The sequence below is a fragment of the Puma concolor genome, chromosome D4, assembly GCF_028749965.1.
Source record: "Puma concolor isolate L17-30 chromosome D4, mPumCon1.1.hap2, whole genome shotgun sequence".
NCBI lineage: Eukaryota > Metazoa > Chordata > Mammalia > Carnivora > Felidae > Puma > Puma concolor.
This window is the reverse complement of record NC_141679.1, coordinates 1,518,164-1,533,654: the sequence shown is the minus strand read 5'-3', so window position 1 is coordinate 1,533,654 and position 15,491 is coordinate 1,518,164. Positions and strand designations below refer to the sequence as shown.

At 51.5% G+C, this 15,491-nt stretch overlaps 1 protein-coding gene across 2 annotated transcripts in view; it reads right to left on the bottom strand.

Moving 5' to 3' along the window:
• FAM120A (family with sequence similarity 120 member A) overlaps nucleotides 1–15,491 on the bottom strand; it is a 95,785-nt gene that overhangs the window by 26,630 nt on the left and 53,664 nt on the right. For both annotated transcript variants that reach the window (XM_086684779.1, XM_086684778.1), the window contains exons 8-10: nucleotides 11,630–11,717; nucleotides 9,516–9,743; nucleotides 7,078–7,252 (exon numbers count right to left, since the gene is read on the bottom strand). In XM_086684779.1, coding sequence (XP_086540905.1) covers nucleotides 7,078–7,252; nucleotides 9,516–9,743; nucleotides 11,630–11,717 — 491 coding nt within the window. The remainder of the gene's footprint in view (nucleotides 1–7,077; nucleotides 7,253–9,515; nucleotides 9,744–11,629; nucleotides 11,718–15,491) is intronic.

Here is a 15,491-nt window from a genome sequence, read left to right as displayed (position 1 = left end):
AGTTCCTGCTTTCACCTAGAAACAGGTCTGGGGAGGCACGCCTGGGTGGCTCAGTCGGTGAACCTGATCACAGACTCAGGTCATGATCTCACAGTTCATGGGTTGGAGCCCCGCGTCAGGCTCTGTGCTGACAGCTCGGAGCCTGGAGCCTGCTGCAGATTCTGTGTCTCCTTCTCTCCCTGCCCCTCCCCTGCCCATACTCTGTCTCTGTCTCTCTCAAAAATAAACATTAAAAAAGTTAGAAACAGGTTTGGGGAGCACATACTCATTCCTGAGGTCAGAATGCTTATGGTCCAGGCCCCATAGAGAAGGGGGCTAAGCCAGCTGCTCAAGCCCGCCTGTCCCCCTCCCCTGGGGGCCCGCCCCCCAGCAGCCCATGCATAGGGCGGGCTCAAAGGGCCCCACATGCGCCTACACCTCCAGGGAGCTGCTGTGCACACGTACTCCCAGCAGAGGCTTTGGGGAAGTACCGGAGATCCAGGGAACCTGCTCTGCACCCACCAAGAAGGAGGCAGGAGGGGGCCTTGCTCCCTGTGATGGAGGGTCTCGCATACTCACTTCCTCTCATCTCCACTACTTATGAGCAGCTCAAATCTAATTTTGGAAATGCATGCCTAATTTAAGAAAATCAAGGTGTAGGAACACAAAACTTTGTTCCAAAAACAAAAGCAAAGCTGTCCTGACTTGCTTTATTTTTAACCTATATGTATCTGTTTTCGGAGATCTTGTATACCACCACTTACTAGTGGTGAAACCTCCGACGAGAAACCTAACAGACATTTATAGGATACCTTCTATGTACCAAATAGGGGTGGGGGACATGGGGCTGAGGGGCCAACCCCCATGTGCCACACCACACTCAGAGTCTCCTTAAACCCTGAGGCCCAGCCTTGGGACCAGGATAGGGAAAAGGGCCAAGGACTCCCTTTAACACAGTCTTGATGAGGACACACGAGGCTCGCAGCCATTCACAACCGTGTGAGATCAACTACAGGCTCGTTACCCAGGAATGACTAATTAAAGACTAGTGCTGATAAAGAATCCCAGGAACATCCATTTCCAGGGTGACAAACGGCTGCCTCTGTGTACACGTATGTGCCCCCCCCCCCCCCCCCCCAGAATGTGTACAGCCCTCCCCGGCCCCACCCAGGACGGAGGGCTCGGGCTCTGTGACTCCACTCACAGAACAAACAGATGAGAGTGGCCAGCTAACAGTAAGCCATCTGGACTCTTACGTCTGCAAAAAACACTGGTTATATGGGGACTGCATATGGGGACTGGGTTATTAAGAACACAGTGAGCATACATGTCTGCCACTCAGGCAAGAGCAGTGGGATATAAAAGCATGTCCATGACGACTCCATTTTAGAAAGACATGTTCAAAGATGTGACCTCACGCCCAGAGGTCAGCAAAGCCAGCTGCTATTGGTGAATAAACCCACGCCACCATCAACAAATACCCATCTCGGCTTTTCCACTGACAAAAAAAACTCACCATTTCAGGCAGACTTGAAAACACTCAACATGAGATCATCTTCCTTTGCTTACGCTAGAGCAAAAACCCCAAGGTATCTGTTTTCTGTATTAGTAGAGGCTACTGCACCTTCTTTACAGAAAGTACCTCTGCAAAACACAATTTGGGGACATAAAACACTATTACACCTAAGCTGTCCGTGAGAACCCGTTTCCATCAGACGTTAACCACGGTCCACGGTATCACATATAAACACATGACCACCAGCTATAAATGTTATAATGCCGACTTGGGATCCATCCCAGACCAGGAATAATGAAAATGTTTCATTCTGCAAGCCAATTTCAACCAAGCGGTGGTGGCTGCCCACAAGCCACAAGATGAAGGACATCTCTGAGCTCAGTGCCAGAGCACCGTGAGCACTGGCCACACCGGCCACCGGCCCAGTGTGCAACACAGGTGCAGCTGAGGGAAAGATGGAGACAAACACCCCCCACGACTGCAACCGGCTAGACCTCTGGTCTCTATACAGGCGTGTGTGCAAATGTGCATCGGGGGCTCGGGGCGGGGGTGGGGGGGTCCTGGTCTACCTGCTGCGCTAACTAAGGTCACAGAAAAACAACAAAACCACACATATATGTAAAAACAAACTCTGGTTCCTTCGCATCAACGCAGATACAGAAAACTGGGCACAATGGCGGCTGTTCCTTCCTTCTCGTGGGACACTGCCATGCGGGGTGGTGGGGTCCAGCTGGCTCTCCACTTCCTCGTGCGAACAGGTGTGGGGACACCCTCCAGGACTCGTAAGCCACAGAGCACACACAACGTGTGGTTACAGACCATGCCCGCAACTATTCCTGTCCTCACTTTCCCTACATACATCATTCCCAGGGCATCAGAAGCTTGGGAGTTCAAGGGCCTATCACAAATACTGCTCTGAAAAAGTGCCCCACAGCACTGCCACTGAACACCCCCCTGAACACTGCCACTCAACACTGGCCCACAGCACTGATCCACAGGCTCGGGTACTCAGAGGTCCGTGAGGAAAAGACTCGGTAATGCTACTTCTGGAAAGCTTCATAAAATAAAGAAATTCAGATTAATATAAACAGCCTTTGTAAAATCATGGAGAAAATGTTTATGATAACCAATTTCCACACATTCTAAAACAGCACACTGACGTTGGCCATATTAAAGTATTTTGTTTTACAATATAATCCGTGTGGGGATGCCTGGGTGGCTCAGTCAATTAAGCGTCTGACTCGCTCAGGTCATGATCTTGCAGTCCATGACTTCGAGCCCCACGTCAGGCTCTGTGCTGACAGCTCGGAGCCTGGAGCCTGCTTCGGATTCTATGTCTCCCCCTCTCTCTCTGCCCCTCCCTGCTCATGTTCTGTCTGCCTGTTTCAAAAGTAAACATTAAAAAATTTTATAATATAATCCATGTGAACCAATTTAATTTTACTCATTTTTCATCAGCAGTCCCAATTATTTGACACAAAATTTCTATAGCAAATTGGAACACAAAAAAATCCATGTTCCCTTTGGCTTTTCCTGATGATTTATAAAATGGAGACTCTGGGGAAATCCTTTCTAAAATAGTACTCAGGTACATAAACTTGCTTCCTACAGCCACAAATCCATCTCCTGTGTCTGTAATTTACATCCACTTGTTTTCTACAAGCCTGTCTCTATCATTTACTTAATTCTGAGGTCCTGGGGAGTCTTTTACAGAAAACAGAGGCCAGTTTTCGTAAGCGGACAATAATTTTAAACTGTGCACAGCACAGAACTTTACCTCCTGGGTTTTCTCCTCATCAACTACAGCTGAGGAGTCTTGTTACCCTGCAGTCTTTTTGGAACCTGACCCTTTCTTCCAGCCCCTCCTGTTCCCCTTGGCCGGGTGAGGGGCAGCTGAGGGGTGCCGCCAGGAGGCAGCCAGGCCAGAGCCACCAGCAGGCCAGGAGCGTCACGCTCCAAGCCTCCAGCCTCCAGCCGGGGCACCAGCCCCAGGCCCAAATGCCAGCAGCCACAGAGGCAGCGCCCTGGTCCCGCCTTGCCCTAGAGCAACTGCGCTGTCCCCATCCAGCACCCGGGGCAAAGCGCTTGTGCCAGGTCTGTGGTCTTCCGCTTGGCCTGCTGGAGGGGCCTAGAGCCCCCGATGGTGACTGCAAGCAGCTTACTGTCCTAATGAACAAGATCCTGATGAATTTCCTAACAGTAACACGATGGAGACCAGGGATGGGCACACAAAAAATAAACTGCCAGCATGTAATTCAGTATGACTTTCACAGGCCAGAGTTTTAGGGACCTGAGAGTGGATGTCCTGTTTTAACCGTATGATGACTTTAAAAAGGAAGCTTGGCAAAGTCACACGAGCACTCGTATGTCATGTACACTGTATGGGATGTAGACCGATTGAGAGACCACATTTCCAAACGGATATAGGTCTTAAATGTGACCAGAGCTCAGTACTTCTAAACAACCCTGTAGGCTTCCATATGCTCTCGGACTAGTCCTCTGACAACAAAGCCATTCTGGGGAAGCCCAGTGGTCACGGTGAGCCTGCTGAGCCCACACTGGCATGCACAGCATGCTGACACCGTGCTGGATCAGGAGCCTCACCTGCCACAGGAGGCGGGCTCACCTGGGACCCACAGAATGGACGGCAGGACCAGAGGGCATCTGAGAACCAAACCTGCCCCAAAGACCTCACAGCACACAGTCAGTGCTTTCACAATCTCCTGCAAAATGACACTGACCTCATTTCACCCGCGGACAGTCTAAGAGTGGCCATAGGTAAAACGGGGTTTTAACAGGCTCCTCTGTCAAAGCTCGCTGACCGGGGCCTCCTGAGCAGCTGCCTCCTTCCAGCACGACCAGCATTATCACCCTCACCTCATCCAGAGTCCCAAGAACTTGCTTCCTAAGGACACTGAGATGTAGTCACTTAGGACACAGCTCAGGCAGGAAGTCCACGGCAGGGGTGTCACCACACTGGCGTTCAGAGTCGGCTGGCATCTAAGAGTGGGCCTCAGGAAACGATCGTGGCGCAGTGTCAATGAGCCGCGTCAGGTCACCGGTGCACATTCGTCTCCTGCACAAGGTTTGCTCCGAGGGAGCGGACAGTGTTCGGGCTCAGCGCTCACAAAAGCTCTGAAGGACAAAACTCTTCCCTGTGGAGAGCTAGCACTCCAGTTAGCGGGACAGCCGGCAAACAGCAGCACGGATTACCGACATAAGAACCTTCTCCATAGGCTGTTTTCCCTTATTAACACGACCGAGGCATGAAACAAATCCACAGGTCCCTGAAAAGACCAAACAGGCCTGGGTTCCAAAGCTGCTCCTGAGAGAGTGAACTAAGACCTCTCTACTTGTAAACTGAGAGGTCAGATGGACAAAGCTCTCCACCTAGAGGTCCACGGTTTTCTGTAACGCACATTAGTCACACATTTGTCTGGGTACCACCGACGTGCCAGGGCTGCCTCAGCTCCACGTAGGCAGGGGCACCCCTCTTTTCCCGCTGCCTCAGTTCGTCACCTGTCCCTACCCAGCCCATCCTCCTGAACAGAAACGTCACTCTTACCTCACCTTCAGTGGCTTGCCCGTGGTCGCTGACGCAGAAGTCAGGACCCACTTTCTTTCGTCACTTGAGCAGAAAGACCGCAGCACGCTCAGCACCAACATCCCCCAGAACGTCCACCGGTCCATGCACCCCCATGCATGAAAGCTTCAGGGCTGGCAGAGCCCATCTGTACCATCCCCCCACCCCCTCCTCTCTTCACTGTCCTAGCCCCGAGCCCTGACCCGTCCTCCCTCCGCAGTGCCAGATCCCACCACATGGGGTGCACACACACCCGGCCTGCAGCACAGTGCGCTGCTCTCTCGCTTATGCCCAGAGGGTGCTGGTTTGTGCGGTGAGCGCTGTCCCGTGCCTCTTGCTCGCCTGCTGCCTGCCCACAGGCCAGCCGGACACCTGCACCGCCCAGGGTCACAACGCACGCACAAGGTAGGGAGCAGTTCTCATTTCCCACCCATCCCCCACACCCACAGCTCACCGGCGGCAGAAAACCCCCAGGAAAGGAGGGGCGCGAGCAGAGCACACCCACCCACCCGGACTGCTCTACAAGGCTGTGGGCACTGCAGAGGGGACCCATCCTGGAGACCACCTGAGGGTCCCAAGCTGTGATCACTGAAAACTTCCAGGGAAGGTGCTAAACAATAGTAAGTGTGTTTCTGGAACAGAAGCAAATGAGGAAAAGACCAGCCTTTACCACCAAAGTCAAAATGGTACGCTGGAGCCAAGGACATGGCAGGAAGTGGGGCTGCCCAGGGCTCTGCAGCAGCTGGCAGGCCAGGCCCAGGAGAGAAGCAAGGGGCCTAGGGTGCTCAGGGCTGGTGGACACTGGAGGGGAGGTCACAGCTACGGGGCCCAGGTGGCCGGTGCGGAAAAGTGGCTGACCCTGTGCAAAGTGAGAAAGCAGATGCATCCACCAGGAACGTCCCGGCCACGCAGAGCCGGCTGACGATGCTCGGTGTCTCCCGTGGCACCTCCAGCCCCAGTCAAAGTGGCAGATGTGTCAGCAGGGGCTGCAGAGCTCAACGGCCATCCTCAAATGGCCTCACTGACAGAGGCTTCATTTTTTTTACAGAACCACATCTTGGCATGGTAATCAGAAACAAGACATCAGGATCTACGGATCAAGTTTTCAAAGTTGCCAGAATCTCTCCAGGTTAGAGTCCAAAGGTAAGACCCACTGTCACCTGCGTCCCCGAGTGCCACCCGACTGCAGCATGACCAGGCCCACGCTGCCCCAGTACACACGCAGGGGATTCGTCCCCAGACAGCCTGCGCTGAGGGGATGATCTGGTGACCTATTCTCCACAGCTGAGGATATTCTTAATTCAGACTGTACATTTTGGAAAACTTTCCTATATTTCCTAAGAAATATACAGTGACTTTTACACTCCCTACGTTAGCAGATAAAATTACCCAGAACAGAAAGGCACGGTTCTCCCCGAGTATTCCACTGGCCCACTCGCTGGAAGATGGAAAACGCGCTCTGACCTCAGCTTTTGCCAGCACGTCAAGCAGCACCTTGTGTCCCTCCACTCCACTCCCCTCCACCCCAGGGTCGGTCGGGTACAGCCCTGGAGGGAGACCGCTACCAGGACCCTGTCTGCCGCGGGCTGTGCGCAGTGCGCAGGTACGCGCCACCCGCACAGAAGCAGCTGCAACGCGGTGAGGTCCTCCCCGGGAACACAGACTCTGCAGTCCGGACGCGCCTGCGGACACCAGAGCGGATGCCACTGTCGCCCTGCCGGGACGCGCTAGCCACGGCGAGATGGCGCCCGTCTAGACCGTTTCCAGCTCAACGTCCAGTTTAAAGTGGAAACGGTTTACCAAATAGACACCATGACTGGAATGTTACTGAGGAAAACAGCCCGGGGCCTGTCCTCCTCTCTGAAGGGCCCCGTGAAGCCCACCGTCTCACGTGGGGACGCTCAGGGCGAACTCAGTCACAATCCTCTAAGGCTTTAGAAAATGCACAAGAGATTACGAGGTACCGAGGAAAACAAACAATGGATTTCACAGTACATACATTCTGGTGGAAGTCTGTTCTTTCTAAAAGCAAGTCTCTCAGTTTTCTTTCTGCTTTCTGCCAAGCTAAACAGCACTCCGTAAACATACTGGCGAACTGGCCTATAGAGCAGGGCGGCGGGAGGCAGGTCTTTGCTGGCTTCATCTTCAATAGAAACAGCAATTTTGATTTCACCCTTTGCATGGAAGAAAGCAGAATAATATTGCACATTTTTCATGTTGAATTCACAACAAACTCACAGAAATATACTGTATTATCTCCAGTTAACGACATTGCAATTCCATTCCACATCAATGCTTAACCACTTGTGTGCAGCAGGATGTTTAGGGAGTTCATTAGCAGTTGTCAAAACATATGCTCAGAGAGTCAAAATAAAATCTATGTGGTTTCATCCTGAATCTGGAACCAAAGCATAAGAAACCACAGACGATCCCCAAGTCTTTGAAACCATCTAGACAGATAACAGCAGACAACAAATAGAATAGAAAATGCTGAGAACTTGCAAACTTTACTATGAGTCATGAAATTCGTAGTTTTTAACGGCCTACGTACAATCCAAGAAACGAGTATCCTGAAAACAAAATGGTCAAATTGTCTTCACTAAGCGCTTCCGTAAAACACGGCCACGTGCAAGCACGGTCCCCCTGTGGGCACTCTCTTCAGTGCTGTCTGATTTGCGAGGCTTTGGCACGTGGCCGGCCTCGGCACAAGACGAGGGGCCATGTGTCCCACACCTTCGTGGGGGCAGGACCTCTGTGGCCCCGTCTGTCTCAGATGTGCTAGGGAGTCAACATACATCAAGAGATCCGGCAGGACTTTTACTCAGTTGTATTCCTAATGTCAGAACGTCCATATGACCTCTAATGGCTGTTAAATTTATCGATACATATCTTTCAAGAATTCCACAGTATTTGCTCTTTGTTCACATAAATTTAATTTCAAAATTGGTCTCTCCCTATCCTCACGAAGCCGGCACCGCTGTGTGGTGGGCACTCTCTCCAGGCCCCTGGCTCAGCTGGCTGCCTGCGTGAGCGTGAAGCCTCGCCCACTGAGGACATCTTGGCCTGAAAATTTAATACCAGAGCCACGCAGCTTGCAGGAAACGGCGTGCTTGACAGTCTAAGCTTTCCCTAACATACAGAAAAATTTTAGGTGGCATTTTAAAATCTGAAAAGATAGTTGTTTACTTTTGTCAACTACAGTCACTTTATTACTATTTGCCCTTGAGATAGATCAGTGAGTGGTGGAAGAGGACAGGCCACCTGTCACTCAGACCGTCCCCAATCAGACCACAGCGGGCAGGGCAGAGGCACAGGGGTCCGGGACCTCACAGCCCACACAACCCCACGGCACAGGGCGCGATTTCCCCCGAACCTGGGCCCCTTTAAACTCAACAAGTCCTTCTCCCGCGAGAGGAACTTTCCACTTACCCTTATAATATGCGTTGCCCCTGAAAAATAAACTGTTTACTTCACAACCATAATCTGAAAAGCGAAAGCATACGTGCAGACCCATAGCAAATAGTACGTGAGACTTGGAGGCAACCGTAATTTAAAAATAAATGAAAGGAGCTGAGTTACTGTGGTGCCCTTTGACTGATACAAGCGAGCGACACTCGGGTCGGCCGGTTAACGGTCGCAGCCACGTCCAACTGCTGTGGGGCAGGGGGCTTCTGCACTTACAGACCCCGCTTTACAAACCACAGATGGATTGCAAAACAGGGAGAAAAACATCTGATGATCTGTGGTGGTAGAGACACCGATGAAAAGGTGTTAAAAATACAGGATAGCAATAAACCAATTTTACATGAAAAATCTGGTCACCAAGGTTACATGTTAAATTGTGGGTCTAGGGTTATAAACACCAACATAAAGACTACAAATCACTGAGAAAATTTAAATGGACACATAGATCCATTCAAGACACCAGGATTCAAAACCAATGCCAAGCTGGATGTATATTTAAGCATACATTTGTTAAGACGTTACTCAAGTGGAATTATGACACTGTGTAAACAGAAAACTGCATTTTCTGACCGCTAACGTGTTAACACGATCCCGTACCGGATTTTCTGTTCAGTGCCATAGAAGCTGCACTCGACAAGCAAGCCCTCCAGCGGCCACTCCAGAGGGGCACTTCCAGGACACATGACAGAACAGGTCTTGTATGTGACATCAAATTAAACCCAACATTAGAGCATCAACACGGTGCAAGAAATGTTGAAATTAGAAATAAATTTACAAGTCAGAAAATAACACGATGTGCCATTAATTTGAAGTTTCAAAAGTATCTTATACCAAATGGAAGGGAAAGTAAGATTTTCCCAAGTTCTCCGACTGCATTTGCTGGTACACATTTCCGCCCTTTCCAGGTTTGGGAAGCAGAAATGCATTCCATTTCAGATACCTGCCTGGTAAGACAGAAAACGCCCGCCGTACCTTGGTCAGGACGTGGAAGATGTAGGGGTACATCAGCCCCTTCTTGTGCCGATGCTCTGCCACTCTCAGGACCTCAGGCGCCACCGGGGGCAGGGGCGGTGTGGTGATGTCCATGTGGTTCCGTGTGGGCATGGACAGCAGGCACGGGATCGGCTGCACAGTGCCCATCTGACTCCCCTTCCCTTCAGCGAGCTGGCTGCCCGAGGAGGCCGTAGACGAGCCTTCTGTCTGCAGAGCCACAGGCAGGGGAAGGGGGGTTGGGGGGGGAACAAGTCAGCTCATGTTTTCCCTTCTTTCACCGTGCCCCTGTGCAAAGGACCACTCCCCAAAGACAGGGATGGGAGCTGCCCCCTGAGCCCAGGGGGGGGGGGGGGTGTGTGCACCTTCTGCTGGGTGACCCCCCCCCACATGACTAGTCCCCAGGGCCCCTGAGGGGGGAAGTGGCATTCTGTGGTTGCTGACCCCTGGGAAGCCACCCTGTCCCACCTGCTCCGTGTGGCCCATGTGGCCCATCCATGTGATTCAAGTTCCGTGGAGACCCTGCCTAGTGCCAAGAAGGCAAGGTCCTCTGCCCAGATGACAAAGGGGGTGCCCGGAAAGGCTGTGTCCCTGCCCAGCAGTGCACACAACAGGGGCTCACACCTACTCCTCACCACCATGGCCAGCAGTGGGAGAATAAACAGAAACCCTAACTTGGGCATTCTCTTCTGTCATTACAAAGCCCCAAATTAAGTACGCACAGGAAACCATTTACCAAAAATTAAAGCAAAAAACAAGCTAATTTCATTAAAACTGAGGAGTCAGACCTACATGACAGAAATATGTACACAGTAAAACACTATGAAAAAATACCCACTCAGTAACAACCAACCGCCAAAACAGAATGTGTGCAAGCTGCACAGGAAAGAGTGAGTGGGGGACTCTGGGATGTAGGGTGGCAGGCAGCAGCTAAGGACATGGAGGGCAAAGGGACACCCTTCCTGTTGTCTTTATAAACTGTAGCCAAGTCCAAACTGTTTGCTGAGACCAATTATTATTTGCACAATAAACGGAGTTATTCTTTCTCATGATAAATGCTGGAAATAATAATTGCATATTGCTTGACTTTGTGCCAATCTAAGGAATACACATTTCTCTGTTTTGATACAAAACGTTATTCTTTACAATGGTATAGAAGTGCTTAACTTTATCCTTTAAAACACAAAGTACCAAAACTGGTCTTAAAAAAACTCAAGGATAACTCATAAGTGTTTTCTATACTCTCCATTCAGAATATAGACACAATAATAGCTAAAAATTTTGGAAGGTGCTTTGCTAAAAACCATCATCCAGCAAGCATTTCTGTTGCTTATTGATAGGATAACCCTTCAAAAGCGAGAGTATTTCAGAGTCTTAAATGAATTTCCTACATTGTGTCACCTTGTGCAGAAAACAAGTCCTCTCCTGCTAGAGATGGGCACATCCTAAGTGACCGCATGTGGGAACAGACGTGACTGTAGTTAAAGGTATTTCTAGAAATCACTAGCAACAGGCAGAGGCAGACCAAAGGGGGAATGGAATTTACTTTATTTTCATCTTTAATGTGCACATCCCAAGTGATTTCTCATTTAATCCCCACAAAACCCTGCAGGAGGCGAGGACTCTGCAAGGCTTTGGGTCTTGACAAAAGCATGTGCCAGCAGATGGGAGGATTTCCACCAGGCCCTCAACCCGCCCCATGAGACAGTAGGATGTCCCCCGTTCCCCTTCCCTATCTCTGTGACCCCCTCCCCTCACATCTATGACCCTATCCCTCACACCAACCTCTATGAACCCCTCCCCACCATGTTGGTGACCCCAACCCCCCCACACACTGACATCTGCGACCCCTTCCCCCATACCAATGTCTGTGACCTCCTCCCCTGCACAGACATCTGTGACCCCCACCCCCATGTCTGTGACCCCCTCACCAATGTGACCCCTTCCCCTCCCATCCCCAAAATGTGTGACACCCCCATGCCAGTGTCTCTTACTCATAACATGCTTTAAAAGAGAGAGTACTCTGCTTTAAACCAATTCCTAACATCACAGGCTCAAAGAGTCAGAACGTGAAGGAATAAATGCCAACCCACTACCTTTGTTTGGTCTCCTGGGTCTCCCCGTGCTTGCGGCTCTGAGTGGTTTCCCGTCTTCTCCCAGCCAATTTTGTTCCCGCTGATATGGCTGAACATAAACAAAAGGAACATGGTTACTGAATGGCGTGGGCCTTCCACCACAGTAGCCCATGTGGAGCCCACAGACTCAGCGACACCTCAGCTTTACTGACCTCGCCTCCCCCAACAAACCACCTCCGGAAACAGCCCTACGCTGGGGGTGCTTTCGGCCTACTCGGTTGGGCAGCAACAGCCACTCCCTGGAAGAGGAAACACAGAGCACCTAACCCAACCTCAGCACCCGCCTCAAAGATGACAGGGTGGGCCACAGAGCGGGCAGCACAGCCCTGCCTCCAAGGAGTTCAGTCGTCTTGGAGAAACAGGATAAAACAATCACACTCCACTGAGAGATATCAGGCAGAGGAGGATTAAATGTTACCTGGCTCGGATATTCCTCATCATTCATAAATATGTGTAACATATCACGTGCTGGAACCAGACACGGGGCGCCCGGCCTGTTCTCTGAGAGGCCCTGGGAGCGCAGGGACGTGGCCCAGGAGAGGGAGTGCGCTCAGAGAGTGGGCGGCAGAATGGGATTTGGGGGACAGCTTCCACTGGAAAGCAGTAAAAATCAGGGTGTGGAAAGGGACAGCGGGAAGAGCACTGAGCATCTCACAGGCCAGACTGAGGTATTCCAATCGGCATTTTTTTTAAAACTGTAGGTTGTGACCCATTAGTATCTCCAGAAGAGTTCAACCAGCATTTTATAAACACTGAAATGGAACAGAATGCAGTAAACGTGGTACACATGGCATTATTTCATAAACGTTTTTGTTCATCTGTAGACCGCAGACCACAACATAAACGGAAGCTCACCACGGGCTCGGGGAACGGACAGGATCTCCCCGCAGATGGGCCTCCCTTGCCTCCTGGCAGGGCTCCTCCCCCCATCCCTCCCCACAGGGCCCGCGCCCAAACCAGCTTCTGAAATCAGTGCTGGCCACAGGGCAGGCCAGGGAAGAGCGCAATTTATTGGACCTGCCTCCTAACAGACTCAAGTGACAGATTTTTTTTAAGACCCACTAATTCTCCCATCTTCCAACAGACTTCATGTCAGTTCTGCTACTAAAAAAAATAAAATAAAATAAAATAAAATAAAATAAAATAAAATAAAATAAACCAAACCAAACCAAACAAATAGCAAAAAGAAGGAGAGAGGAGGAGCAGGCGCCCACAGTAAACAAGAGTCCCCATGCGGCACCTCTCAGAGCCCGATCCGGCTCCTCGGTCCCAGCCATGTGAAGGGACACTGCACAGCTGCCCGGCGTCCAGTTCCTGGTCCTCTGCAAGGACTCAGGGCGACCAGTGCTCGGTCCGAGTCATCTGTACCCTCTGAGGCCACAGCTTTGCAAGACTAGAAGGATCCTTTGCGATGAGGAGCCACCAAACTGAACGTGAGTATTCCAGGAGCACAACGATCATTCCAAGATCATTCTGTTTAAAGTCAAGAACAAGGCACCAACTGTGGGGGCAGGGGGCCTGGAGCAGGGCTCGGCGCACAAGCTGTCAGCTGTGCTGCGTCCAGCAGGAGCATTCCAGCACTGGGAAGGAAAGGTTAGCGGCACTGCAGTGATCCAAAACGTGGCATAAATAGAGATGCTTACGTACTTTTTCGCTAAAAAGTCAGTGACATTTATCTAGTGAAACTTTAGAACAAATTACTCAGATACTTACAGGTTTTATAAAGAAACATAACATCTATCGTTCACAATTCTAGACACTGGAAGTAGGATATACCTATAAAAACATGCACCAGTTATAAGGGCACAGCTCAGCGGATGTCCACAAACTGAGCACGCATGCAAGTCACCAAACTGAGGCATGGCTGACCTGCCGGAGGCTGCCCCTCGCCCCGCTCCAGACCCCTTCCCAAGGGTAAGGGTTACGAGACTTCTCACAGCACACTCGGGCTTTCCCAGGCTCTGAGTGCCCTGGAAACCCGCCACCCGCGTCGAGAGGCCTGGACCCAGCATCCCTGCTAGATGAGCCCCCGGGACAGCACACTGCCACTGGGGCTCTGGTCCAGCTACCGCCCTGAATGCGCCCAGTCTTCTGTGGCTCCCCTGGCAGTCGTTCTTGGGGTGCGGTGACCCCCAGCATGGTCTGGTGGTCTGCACTTCCCTGATGAAGATGGAGACGGGCACCTCTCCACATGTGACATCTTCTCTTGGGGCCGCCTGCACAGATAGTCCACACGCTTCCTCCTTCATCGCGGCAAGTGCACCATGTTCTTCTTACAGACTTCCGGGAAGTCCTGTGTCCTACAGGCTCTTGGCGAGGCAGAGGGACCCCGCACTCTGTCGGGACTTCCAGCCCCTCTCTTCACGACAGAAGAGTTTTTTATTTATGACGCCTCATCTTTCAGGCCTCGGCGGCAACGTCCCCTCATTGCAGGCTTCCCTACCCAGCCCGTCTGCTATTCTCACGGCCATGTCCCTCACGGCGTGTGTCACACTGGCACTGCATCGTCGTCCATTTCCATCACTAGATTACACACGCCGTGAGGATAAGCACTCACGCCACCGCCAAGCAGGTAGCCAATGGCTGAAAGAAGGAATCACGGAACCACAGCCAAAAGGTATACGGCGGAGACGGCATAAGCCTGACTTCTCCTCCATACCACACGAAGCTCAACACAGAGCCTCGTCAAACATACAGCCCCGTAAGCACGCGACCCTCACGATGGCCCCCACGCCGGCAAGCACGGGGCGGGGCGGGGCGGCCATGCCCCACTTGCTACCGAAGTGGAAAGCTTATCCCACCGAAGATCACACAGAACCTACATTTACATATACTACCAGTGTTACTGTTTATAGGTCACTACCAAACTAAAAGTAATGTCCTAATCTAGATAATCACATGGCCTCCTAATAACCATACTATAAAATCTAAAATTCTGCCTGAAAAGCATCTTGTCAAAAGGCAGTTTCTCTAAAGTCCAGAACATCTCACTAGGATGACTATGTCACTTTACAACTTGAAACAAGCTACTGGGTGTATGACAGACGCCTTGCCTCGAAGAACACACATTTTGGCTTCACTCTCCACAACTGCTCAGAAAGGCGACCTGTCACCAGCCACGCCTTGGAGAGACCTGCTGGGACCCACACAGGCCACAGGAAGCCTGCAAGCTCACACTGAATTCTGCTGACAGGAGTCAGGCTCAGAGGGAAGGGAAAGGACCCATGTGCAGCACGGCAACAGTGACTGGAGACAACCACGGCCCGCCATCCCTCCAGTGACCCTGTGCCGCTACGGGATGAGGCCATCCCAAAGGACTGTACACAGACTGGGTCGCAGCAGGCCATCAGCACACCCAGAACAGTGGTGAGGACAGAGGCCAGCACACATCACCGGGCTCTGCGGGCCTCGTTTTGCAGCAGGACACCTGGGGTCATCCCTCACTGAACATGGGGGAGACAGCAAACCTGACCCTCCTGCCTGTGGGTCTCGTTGGCGCGGTGCTGGTGTCTGCGTGCACTGGAGGTGAAAGCGTCTGGCCCACGCGCTGACTTCTCACTCACGTCACCACCACGTGGGTGCAGGCTGCCCGAAGGGGCACTGACCACGAGCTGAGTGACTTGTCAACAGGAATGAAGGAGCAAAGGCAAATAAAACCAGAAGGGAGGCAACAAAACAGGAAAGAAAGATAAAAGACCAAACTCCTAGTAGAAATATCCAGTGTATGCACGAGGTCACAGATGTGGTGACCAAGTGTGGCCAGCCTGCAACAGGCATGCACACATCTTCATTTCTGTGTGCTCCCCAGCTTGGGACAGAAGGG